Source organism: Aquila chrysaetos, chromosome 11, assembly GCF_900496995.4.
Source record: "Aquila chrysaetos chrysaetos chromosome 11, bAquChr1.4, whole genome shotgun sequence".
Taxonomy (NCBI): domain Eukaryota; kingdom Metazoa; phylum Chordata; class Aves; order Accipitriformes; family Accipitridae; genus Aquila; species Aquila chrysaetos.
Genome location: NC_044014.1, coordinates 2,845,081 through 2,857,572, shown reverse-complemented (window position 1 = coordinate 2,857,572; position 12,492 = coordinate 2,845,081). Strand labels below are relative to the sequence as shown.

The window sequence follows — 12,492 nt, the reverse complement described above, 5'->3', positions numbered from 1 at the left end:
TATAGAGACCAAAACGTAATAGGGTAAAAGGAAATATTACAAAGAAAAATCGAGTTAGAATTAATTTCTTGCGATTTGTGCAAAGATTGGGAATGTGGAAAAGTAGGGGAGACGCTCCCGTTGAGTCACGGGGTTCGGAGAAGACCCCCTTGCTTTCTAAACTCCTGTCGGAGTCTAGGTGCGGCTGGATCGACTCCTAGTCCCAGACTTGGGCCACGGTTTATATCTAAAGGGATTATGAGTATAATAGCAGCCTAAAATTTATTCAGAGTTGAATGGAATTCACAACAGTAACTTAAATATAAATTTGTAAGTAGTAACTTATAATACACTTGCTATAGTATGCTTATCGTAGTCTATTCAGGTTAGTACACTAGGAGATACACATGCAAGAGAGTAAAAGAGAGTAAAAGAGGTATACCTGTTAAAAATTCCCCTCGATGTCAGCGAAAAGGTTCACTTCAAATGGTTCGGCATCTTTCTCAACGGGCGAAGGGCCGAGCCTGAAGGAGCGGAGAGAATCAGCCCAGGCCGTGTCGGCTTTCGGCGACAGACCTCCGATTTTCGCAAACCGTCCGGTTTGCGAGCTCCGAGAGGCGTCCCGCTCGGAGGGAGATGCTGGTCGCAGCCCGCCGCGGTCCGGGAGAGCTCAAAGGGCCTCGCTCAGCACCGCTGCTTATAGGTTCAGGAGATGATTGACCTTAGTCGTCAACAAACTGCTGGCATCCCAGCTGCGCTGGAAAATTCCGAGGCTGCCCGCGAATAACTTGAAAGAGAGACACGGGATGCTCCAAGATTGCCGGGGAGGGCTGTAACGTCTCAAGGTTGTTATGAGAACGGGCTGCAGGCGGCGATGAGAACTGGCTATCGCTGCCCCGTCCCCCGCCTCCGCCGGGCAGCCGGAGTCCTTGAGACGCACGGCGTATCTCCCTGCCTCGGCTGTGTCAGAGTTCCTGGCACGGCCAAGGGTCGCTTAACCGCCCGACTCATGACACTTATGCTAAGGGCTAGCGAGCCTTCCCGAGTTCCTACATCAGCCTGGAAAGGGGGAAGAAATGCACCACCGGAGATGTGTCCCATCTTTAGGACGCAGAGGGCTCCCTAGCAGGCTAACGTAGGCAGAAAAATGAACGTAGAGGCTTTTTCATGTTCTATACGTTTGGAGTTACATTGTCAGAAGTTATATGGTCGTGCAGTTTCTGCCGCAAAGCTCAGGAGATGGAGCCCAAAGTTAAACCGCCAGCTCCCCGGGGCATGCACGGGGGAGTTACTTGCTGTAGCGTGAGCTGGGTAACAGCCAGGTGCGGCAAACTGCTTCATTTAAATGAGAAGACAGGTCTAAGAAGTGATTCGTTTTAAGAACTATCACCTAGAAAGCTTAAAGAAATCGGTTTAACTGAAGAGCAACAATCAGCCTGTATTTGACAAAAGAGCGAGGTACCATTGCTTTTATTTGAAAAAATAAACAGCTAAATAAAAATCAGAACAGACTAGTCCTTAGCTACCGGTCCAAGTTAGAACGTGTTGCATTTAACGGTGGGATTTGCATAAGTATGATTTTGTCCAGTGTAATTGTACGGTGCAACCAAAGCACATTTTGATACCTTTTTCATTGTTTTTCAGGAACAATATGAATTCTGCTACAGAGTGGTACAAGATTTCATCGACATATTTTCTGATTATGCTAATTTCAAATGAAAATTCCTGCCTTATTTTTTAATTTGTCTGTATAAATAGTTGTATATTCTGTTAATTTATTCCATGTCATTTTGATTGTTGACTTTACTGTAAATATGACCTTGTGTTTGCTCTAAAAGTTGCGTTTGCTGTATAAAGTTATTTCTTAAATATAAATATCTTCTAAAGCGAAGTATAATGTTCATATACAGTATATCACTATAAGACGGTATAGAAATCTTTATTCTAAATAACAGTAAATTAATTCTTGAGGGTCTATTTCTTTGAATTTTTCCACTTATAAATATTTATCAAAAATGTTATCTCCCAATTCTTGAAACTTTACGCAGGCAATTTACATTTCATACTAAAAAAAAGTGAATTGTGGTACATATGTTTAAACTAAACATGTTTTCACCATAAAGCTTTCTTCACTATGAAAATAGATGTTTATTTGGGGACACTTTCTGATAACCTGCTCCTGCTTACTTGTAATTTATTTCACAAATAGTCTCACTGAAGGCAAAGAGACTGTTCGAGTGAAGTGCTATTAATGATGAAGGTATCAGAATGTGGCCCTTCATGTGTAATAATGTACAGTCCAACTGAAAAATATAACTGCTTTTAAAGTCTGTTTTTAAGAACCTCCCGGTTGATGGCAGTTCTATTTTGAGTCTTACTGTCAATAAGATATAATCAGTATAAATACAGATGTGAATGTTTGATTTAATATAGCTTTCAAAGTCCATTTATTTTGTTCTTTCCTAAATATTACACCAGCTTAAATCAATTTAGAAAGACAATAATGTGAGTTTACCACTATTTTGAGAATATTTTGCATATCGGAAGAGTATATTTTGCAGCACCTGAACTTGTCTACTTGAAGAGGCTTTACAGCCATTGTCAGAAATGGATTTAAAGCTTCTCTATATACACGTGCATAATTTTCCACTTCTTTGAGAAAAGGCAAGAGAGATGAACTCTCATTCTTTGATTCGACTCCACAGAATTATTAACAGTATTTGCTAAAATTTTGAAAAAAAAACAAAAAACCCATTTTACTAACAGTGTAATGCTAGCAACATGAAGTGTTGTAGCAAAAAGCTCCTCTGCGTTCTTACCCTCCCATATATATTATCAAAAAAGGAATGATTCCTTTATCTAAAGGGGTATATGGTTGTGTATATAGATATATTTTTAATGAAAGTACTACTGATAATACGATTGGTGAAATAAAGTTTAAAAGTCTTTATCATAGCCCTGAACAGGATATGCTTGGGGGTTAGAAAATCCAAAAACCACAGGGCATCCGAATGTTGAATAATTAAAAAGTATATCTTTTCCACTCTTTAAAATGCATATATGAATTAATGAGCACAAAGTATGCGAATATGTACTTTAATTACATAACTATTATGCAATAGTTCTGTCTTGTCCAGTTGGTTGGGTTTTTTCAATGCAAACATAAAAGCCTTATTTAAAATAAGCAATTTACACTGATCATTTCACTATTGTTCTTGCACTATTTTATCCCATGACCATTTTTCATTTCCGATAGCAAATAGCGTTATGCTTTGTAACAATGCAAGGGAACAGGAAGGTGTTCGTACCTCTCCTTTCATTTCATACTGAATGCAAAAGGTGCAGTTTAGAAATTCCTAAGCACACTGTTCTGAACACTGCCATTTACTGCTTCTCGTCTTCCCATCAATGCACTTCTGTATTTATTTGTACAGTAAATTATGCACTTAAAAAAGATTGTTTAAAGACTAAACCTTTGTTGTGAGTTGCTATGAGAAGATACACTCAAGCCGCAGAAAGTGTTGAGTAACGAAAACGAATGCTAAGTAAGTTTACATTACTACTGCATGCTGAAATTTTATCAAATTTTAAAAAGCCATCAAATAAATTCAGTATGGAAACCAATACAGTGGGGTTTTCAGTATGATCATTTGTAGCACAGGGAGACTCAGAGAGGTTAAATGATGATAGAAAATAATGCAAAGAAATTCCCACCGTTTTCCAAAGCCCCATGTTTTAGGGTCCCAGTTAGATCCCAGGGTCAGGATCTTTAGCCTACATTTGAAAAATAATTTGTCTGTTGGACAGCCTTTTGGGTCCCTTAAATAAAAGCTTGGATTAAGAGTTGCCTCGCAAAGCAAACCTGCTCCGTGCAGCGGCAACGCGGTGTGCTGTTAGCGGGGACCCACGGCCCCCCGACAGCGGCAGGAGCTGCAGCAGAGCTCCGGCTGCCCCGCGGGGTTTACTACGGGGGATCGTTCCGCAGGGCACAGGCAGCTCTTCGTAGTTACAGCAAGTAGTGGGATGGAGTAAAGCTGAAACGTCAAATACTAAGTGGGTACTCGGATTTTAGTTGCTAACTGTATTAAGAGATCTAGGGGGAAACAGAAATACTTATATTTCAGAAGTCACAAATATAGCTACATAAAGACTTTTTTTTATAATTTGAAAAGCTTGCTTTCCAGTTCTTGTGTTTAGTCAAGAGACTGCTCATTGCAGCAGCCTAGTAACTGGGGAGCTGTACCTTGATATAGATATATATGATTTTTCTTTCCGATTTTCCTATGTTGCATGGAGTTACTTTAAAATGCCAAATAGTTGATTAGAAGTTGTACATTCTGATCTGTATGTGGTTTTGGTCACTATGTGACTTGACTGTCTGTTTTCACGTGTAAAGAGAAGTTCCAGTTCACCTAAGCATTTAAGCATTAGCTTTATGACATCTCTATTCCACAAAACATTTAAGTACCATAGGTTCTTTGTTCCTGAAGCAATCCCTTAAGTGCTTTGCTGAATTGGGCCTTAAAGAAGAATGCATACTGTAATTACCAGTGTTTTTTAGGGTATTTTTACGTATCAGTTTTTTAAACTTTTAAAATGAGCCTGACCACCTGTGTTCAGTATTTTGAAATGGTTTTCATTTCCCTCGTACCATTTTTAATGTAAAGTTATTGAAACTTTTCTGTATAACCAAATTGTATTTAATTTGTCAAATCTTTATAATATATGTATGTATTATACAGTTTCAGCTATTATTATTTTCTTTTATTACATTTATAATTTGATCTTGCTGTGTTTTTAATGCCGGTGAATGTTGCTGAATTATTTGTATATGCAAATTGCAAGATCTAATACATTCTGATGCAAGAACAAAGCTTCGTTTTTATTCTCAAACTGTATTACTTCCTTTAAATCTTTTAATTTCATTCCTGCACTGTGTGTTCATTTGAATTAAGTATTCTAAAAGAGTTGAAATCCATTATCGAGATAAATAATTTTTCAGTACTTATCTGCAGCTATTTGGGAGTAATATTCTGATTCATGTCGGAACCGAAGCACTGTGCATATAAAGCGCATATAAACTCATGCTAGCAGTTGAAAGGCCGGGTCCTCCCAAGCTGTATTAATAAGTAAGACCTGACAATACAGAGCTTTGACATGACTCGTAAGGGAAGGCTGCAATGGGACGAGTATCAGTTCGATGATGCAAAGCCTGACCCTGCAGCACCTCAACGACTGCTGTTCCTCCGGTACATTCGTACAGCACCTAGCACCGTGGCTCTTTGCTCGAGCCCTTCCAGCCCTGCCGTCCAGCAAAGCGTCAGCGCGGGGCAGAGCTGCAAGAACCGGGGGGTCATGCTCCCTTCGAGAGAGCCGGGGAGGAGCGGGGGAGCCCAGCGCCCTTTTGCATCGCAGGCTGCTCGGCGGGGTGTAGGAGTGGGTCTCGGGCTCTGAGGGAGACGGGATTTCACAAAATGGGAGGGTTAGGGAGAGGGGAGAGAGCTCACTCGCAGCACGCGAAACCTTTCTGGTTTTTCGTGTGTAGGTTTTAATAGTACTGTGGTACACTACGGTACCATACCAAGATAAAAATAGTAGCTTAACTTTCAACTGTGTGTCACCCATCATTAACAGAAAGACCACTCTAGTTAACAGCAATTAACAGGCTTTATATTGGACCTCGTGCCAAAAATAATCAGGATGGCCCACTGTTGTCATTCTGTAAACCAGGAGTAACTGTGCTGAAAGATTGCAATGCTAGTGTCGAGCTAATATCACGGAGATTTGAAAAGATTGAACGTTATTTGTCAAGTATGATTTAATGAAGCAACATTTATGTGTTTGACCCCTTTAGCCCTGTTTCATCTGGTACCCCTGCCACCTGACATTTGGGAGGTGCCTTTTCAGTGTAGGTAATCTTCTGATTATTTTTTCCAAACTTGTTTGGAAGAACTTTCACTTTGCATGTACTTTTTGTGCACTGTTCTAACATTTAAGTGTTTGCAATCGATTGGTAATCATGCTGCTTTCAACACAAATTGTGAATCATCCAGGAATAACTGTAGCAACATGTTTGGCAGTAGTAACTTAAGTGTTGCTTTCTAAAGACAGCAAGCACATACATCCTGAAGAGATGTCTTTGCTTCATCAAAAAGATAGATTTACTAATCAAGAATTTGCCTGCAGAGTTTTAAATGCAGGGATACACCACACTGAAATACAGAGCCTTGAGGATATTAGTGTTCAGGAAAATATTGCTGTTTCTTACTGTGACACTAAATAGTACCAAGTAATCTTTTTCATTATGTGTAAAAGCTATTAATTTTTTTTTACAATTCCAGATGAGCTGATAAAATATTTTGTGTGATTGGATCGTATACTTTTAGCAGATATCAAGATGCACAGCTTGTGAGCCCACTGAAAGTTAACTTTGTGTGAGAACAGACAGATGCTTTTGTGTGGTTTCAGAAAATAGAAGAATCTTAAGTATTAATCAGTTATTAATTAATAATTTGTTAATTTAAATACTTATCGATAATCATAATTATTGATAATCGTAATTATTGATTACTACAGATCTGCACAATTTCTAGTATAATAAGGTTCTGTCTAGCAGTATAGTAGAATCACCGTTTTTAGATTATTCAGGCTAAATAACAGGGATTACAAGCTACGTGACGAAGAATGACTTTCTTCCTGTGTTCATCTTAGTGTGCTTCTGTTGGTCTGTTTCTGTATTAAAGATCAACAATAAAAAGCACCTTTGTTAACATGCAGCCAGTCATAGTGTTTTTATTAACAACAAATCTGAAGTTGTAGAAAGGACTTGGGATCACTTGATCCTCACCTCCGTAAAGCAGCCAACATACAGCTGTTTAGATACCGTATTGATAATAAAGCTTTGTTATTTGCTCCTAACATCTCGTAAAAAGAGATTTCAGGGAGAAGGTGACAGTATAATTAAGATCCAATGAGTGGAAGTGTTTTCCTCACAATAGATACCTGCTGTTCTCTACTATGTCCCATTTTAATGACAAATCTGTACCAAATAGAAGAATCACAAGACTTCACTTGGAGAATACAGAAATAATACAACTATACAGAAAGTATGAAACCTCTATCTTTTGCAATCTTGTTTATATATACAGATTCTTTTTAATTACATGTAGGAACTAAATTTTATCATTGTGCACTTCTCCAGCAATTAATTTTTCTTGGCTTATCTGATGAGACTGTGCACATGTTTTTTTTCCTACTTCTAAACATTACAAAGAAATACCATAAAGACCTTGTGCTTCTTTATCGAGTTTTTGCATTTTACATCTTGTGATGCTGAAGATGGTTGTTTTTAGAAACTCAGCTTTTAGAAAAAACACACTTTCACTGTAAACTGTTCATGAAATATATTCATTTTAATAGGTTATTTAAACAATATAAGCAAGATCAAAGACATATTTGTTCAGTATAGGGCATATATGTCAAGTCTAAGCTATTCTTTCCTTAATACAGAAATTGTGCAATGCATCTGAGAATTTTTCAAGCAATTGAACTTCACCATGAATGTTCTTCATCTTAGGTATTAAAGGATTATGTTGTAATTTAGGTAGGTTAATAAGAGCTTCTTTTATACATTTTCTGTGCTACTTTGCACAGAGTAGGAGAATTACTAAATTATTAATCAAGTTGAGACTTTGCCAAGGAAGTTCTTTTCACAAATAATCTTTTTTTTTCTTTCACCTGTTTGCCTTGCATTAGAAATTGTTCCAGCCTTTTCCTGAATGTCACACGCAAACTATTTATAAACATTGAACAAAAGATCTGAGTTGTGACTTAGATCAGAGTAGTTGTGTCTACCCAATGCCAGTTGGGTAAACACAAAGAAAGCAAAACTATACTGGTCTGGAAAAGCTTGAGAAGGAATTATTTAGCAGAGTTGCAATAGTGTCAGGTTATGAAGCTCAGTTTGTGCTCGTGGTGGCAGTGATCTTGTACCAGAAGACAGGGTGTAGCAGAATAGGCTGCAGGCCACATTTTTCGTGTTTCAGTACAACAGGCAGTGAGTGAGTGAGCAGCCAGAGGGCTGTCTCCGTCCTGCTCATGGTCCCTGTGAGAGTGCCTGGAGTGACCAGTACTGTCTTGGTCTCTATGAAATATATATATATATATATATTTTTTTTTTTTTTGCTTTTACATTACCTTGCTTCAAAATTTTATACAAGTATTTTCTGGTAGAGATTTTTATGGTAACTACATGGTAGCCCCTGGATTGAGTAAAAGCTGTTTCCAAGGAAGCAGCACATGGAATAGCTTTCCTCCCTTGTTAGAGGACTGCATACTTGAATGGAGGTTGATGTAATTTGCTGAATATGGTGGAATCTTGCCCCGGTCACAATAAAAAAGTCTACAAATCACTAGCTCTTACACAAATAGCAGATGTGCAAAAGGGCTGAATGAGCAATGCAAAACTCCTCTTATGGTCACCTTTAGGATTAAAAGTGATCTGTTGAAGTTAATGGCAAATTTCCTGGAGTGAGAATTTTGTTACCAGATGAGAGGGTTTTTACTGTTCTAGTATCCTGAGTTGTCAGTGATACATTTCTTGCTGAGCAGTACACTTACATATTATGTGACCGGTTCTGTAACTTTGTAATTGGCGAGACTGTTATAGGGACACAGAACAAAGACATGCCCAGTCCCAGATATGGACTACAAAGTATTAATTTACATTTAAAACCTGATAGATTTCACCATGACATTGTGTAGTTTGCTTTCCAGTCATCTTTCATGTCTTTGAAGGCTCTGTGTGAAAACAGCCTATTAGAAAGCTAGTTTTCAAGATGAACTTTGATTTTGTGAAATATAGAAGTTTTTGTGTAAAAATATTAGTGCTTCACATCACATACAGAAGTCTGATCTTTCACCGTTTCTTTCCTGTAGTAGTTTGTTATGTTGTGTTTTTTCACCACAGAAAGAGAAATGTATTATTTCAAAATATTTATTAAAGGTGAATAGAAGCCATTTTGGAAACCATATCCCATTTGTTCATAAACTCATGCAGATTCCTCACACAAAATAATTTGTCAAAATTGGGTTCTGCATATGAACGCAAGCATTCAAAAAAATCTTAGGTGCAATAATGTGTCAGTGTAATAAACCATCATTTTAAGAGTGGAAGTCTATTGCAAAACAGTAAATTTTCAGAGATTCATCATACAATAACTTACTAATACCTGGACTTCGCTTTGCACAGTGTGAATAGCCTGAAATATATATTTTTTCAGGGCCCAATAAAAATTCACAAATAAAATTGAGAACTCGTCTGTGATGACAGTGCAACTGAATTCATGCTAATCACATCTACATTAACACTTCTTTGTTAGAAGTTAGCAGTTCAGTCATCACTTACCAGGTATAATTCTGTCTGAATGTTTTTAGTTTTGGCAATTCTAGAAGCAAGGCTTATTGTGATTGTTTTGCTTGTGCCTCTCTTCCTTTATCTGCTGTGTCTTCTGGATCCACTGGCCAAATTACAACTCCATCGAGAGGGCACTAGTGTATTCCAAGGTAACTCCATTTTCTAAAAATGAGAGCTGATTGGTGGTGATGGCCTTTCACTAGTACTAAAGTTGCTGCCTGCACTTAGTTCCTTATTTACCTAATACCTATATACCTTACAAAAGCCCTGATCTAGTAAAAGCTTTAACTGGAACTTATGCTTTCTTAGACTGTCAGTTAAAAAACACTAGTAGTACAAATCTGTGAGAAAGAAGCTTCATTCATTCAAGTGCTTCCAAACCACCTGTTCAGAAACTAGAACAAATAACCTTGCATAAGGATCTTCATATGAGGAATTAAGATGCTAATTTTTCTCATTCTCTTTATTTTGTTGTTGTTCTTGTGCTCTTGGCTCGAGACTTCAGCCCCAGTATGCTTTAATGATTCAGGGCCTTTTTGTATTACTGGGTCACCATCTTCCACTGATAAGCCTGATCATTAAGTCCTGAAAAGGCTCACAGATCCGTACTGATGGATCTCAGTGAAGTAGCTTTTTCCTAATTACCTGTTCATTGGTCAAATAAGTCAAAAATGCCTAAAAAAATAGCAAGCAGATTCAAGGACAGATTTAAAATAAACTATTTTTCAACACATTTTTGAAAGTTGACAGTTTTACTGTCAACAACATCTATGCAGATATATTTGTCGGCTTGTACTCCTAGTAAATTAAATGTTCACAGATAGAAATTAACCTAACAGAAAATTTAAACCTTGAAGAAAATGTCATTTTTTCCCTCCTATAGATCTACTTTTGCAAATATTTGTATATCTACTATTTAAGAAAGCCCTGCTGCTCTTGAAGACAGATTTAAAGGCATGCTTAAAACCTTTATTATAATTTGTGTTTTGCTGTAAGCACTGCTGTGCTTGCAGAGACATTTATCACAAAGGATGTGACAGGATTCTGTGCGGTAAGTGCGCTAATAAACCACTGTATGTCATGCTAGAATATACAATTATTGGCATACTGCAGATTTTTTTTTTTTTTTTTTAAATCACCGAAGCCCTTGTCAACATGACAATGCCCATGTAACGATAGCAGCAAAATTGCTCTTTTGCTGTCCAGCTCAGTTTGATCAGATATGGGCTAGTAGAGACTGTAATGAATTAAAGAGTTTTACTGGTATAAACTGTTTGGTTTAGATAATTGTTCAGGTATAACTGCACTTGTAAAAACACCCAGGAAGGATCTGACTTTAATATCTGTTTATTAGCAGAGATACCCAGTGTTAGAATTCTGATTTTGTTTGAATGTTTTACATCTAAATACAAGATTGTCCAGTAGCAAAAAGCTATCATGACAAGCTGAAGGTATAATAATAAGGTCATGCCTTAATATGCTGAACTAAATTAAAACCCCAACAAATTTTATAAAAAACACTTCAGAGTAGTTCAAAGGAAAAAAATAATATTTAAAAAGCTGCTTACATCTAACTGTATCACATCTAAAGTACCCTAAAGTCATCATACCACATAAAATAGTATTTGAGGCAAAGTAAATAATTAAATAAAACAGTAGTAATATCAAAAGGAATGTTCTGCTTTGTGAAAGATCTGAATAGTAGAATTTTATCCCCTGAAGCACAAAAGACTGGATGACCTTGGAAAAGGCCTTTCTCCCTTTGTATCTCTTTCCCCCACACATGCATGTATAGAACTTTAACTTGGAATTAAGGTCACCAGATTCCATATCTCAGTAATGCATATTTATTATAAAAACAAACAAAAAAATCAGGTATCAGTCAACAGACTGTCTATTTTCCCTTGGAATTTCCCCAGCCATCTTGGAGGGGATACTGTGATGTTGGGGTAGAAAGGAAGGAATTGAGCGAGGCTGTCTTTGCTGTCAATTAGTTATGGTAAAAATAAGGTTTGCTTTTTGAAGGAGTCTGGTAACTGAAATGTTTTGCTTTTATGTGTCTGATAACATAGTGCATATCAAAAATACTGTGCAAGTTGGAACCCACACTGCTCCTTCAGGATATTTTTCCTGTGGTCATCTTAAAAGATAAAAACCAGGTTTAAGTGTTAGTTACCAGTTTATGTTTGGTGGCTAGGAAATAGAGGGGGGAAATATCAGGAATTCAAACTGACTGGTGTATGTTATGCAGGGTATATTTTAAATATAATATGTAAGTGTAAACTGCTCTTCCTTTTTTTCAAATTATTCAGAATTTCTGGAAGTACTTGGGTTTTGTTCTTATTTTAAATTTCTTTTCTATTTACTTCTCCAGCAACAGAGATTAATTTGGCTTAGATTTTTGTGGAACCATGGCCTGAAAATGAGGTATCAGGCAGTCTGAGCAAACTGCTGCCAAAAGAACAGTCTTGCTCCCTGTCCCCCTCAGTATTGGCCTTCCAGGGAGGGGAAGAGCATTAATTTGCCTGAATCTTCATGCGCTGCCTGGCAAATCTCTGTTCCCTTTGTTTTTAAGCACTTTCCTATACTGTTTCATGGAGGCGAAACCAGCACCTTCCAATCTCTTTTCTAGAAGTCCAAAAGCTTTCATGACTCCCTTGGACGTCAAAAAGAATGAGAAAGCAAATAGGTATCTTGCTTTTAAAACTTAATATTGTGCATCACATAGAGGAGTCTCTGGAGACTAAAATTAGGTGTTTGGGGCCTATATTTCATAATTTCAGACCTCTGGTGCAAATGTTCAAACTGCAAGAACTGAACATAAAGACAGAAGTTGCATAGTCTCAGCGTAATCTGCATTTTTCTGCACAAATTTTTGAAGAGTTATCTTGTGTATTCTGGAGAGGGCTATGGTTAAAAACCTTTCCAATCTGAAAAATGTTTCTAATCTGAGATTACATTCAAAGGTACCTTCCTCTCCTTGGCTATTTTCAAATTATGGCTTCTCCTCATTTTTAATACCAGGAGATTATCTATCTCATTGATTGGAGATTAATTTTTAAATTTATACAAACACTTGACAGCAATATCAAAATATA

The 12,492-nt window shown here is 37.3% G+C and overlaps 1 protein-coding gene across 4 annotated transcripts in view; it reads left to right on the top strand.

The window, feature by feature from the left end:
- Positions 1 to 6,755, top strand: part of PTPRE (protein tyrosine phosphatase receptor type E) — a 109,246-nt gene extending 102,491 nt beyond the window's left edge. For all 4 annotated transcript variants that reach the window (XM_030030837.2, XM_030030836.2, XM_030030838.2 and 1 more), the window contains one exon: positions 1,624 to 6,755. In XM_030030837.2, the coding sequence (XP_029886697.1) occupies positions 1,624 to 1,698 (75 nt within the window). In that variant the 3' untranslated portion in view covers positions 1,699 to 6,755. The remainder of the gene's footprint in view (positions 1 to 1,623) is intronic.
- The last annotated feature ends 5,737 nt before the right edge of the window (positions 6,756 to 12,492 follow it).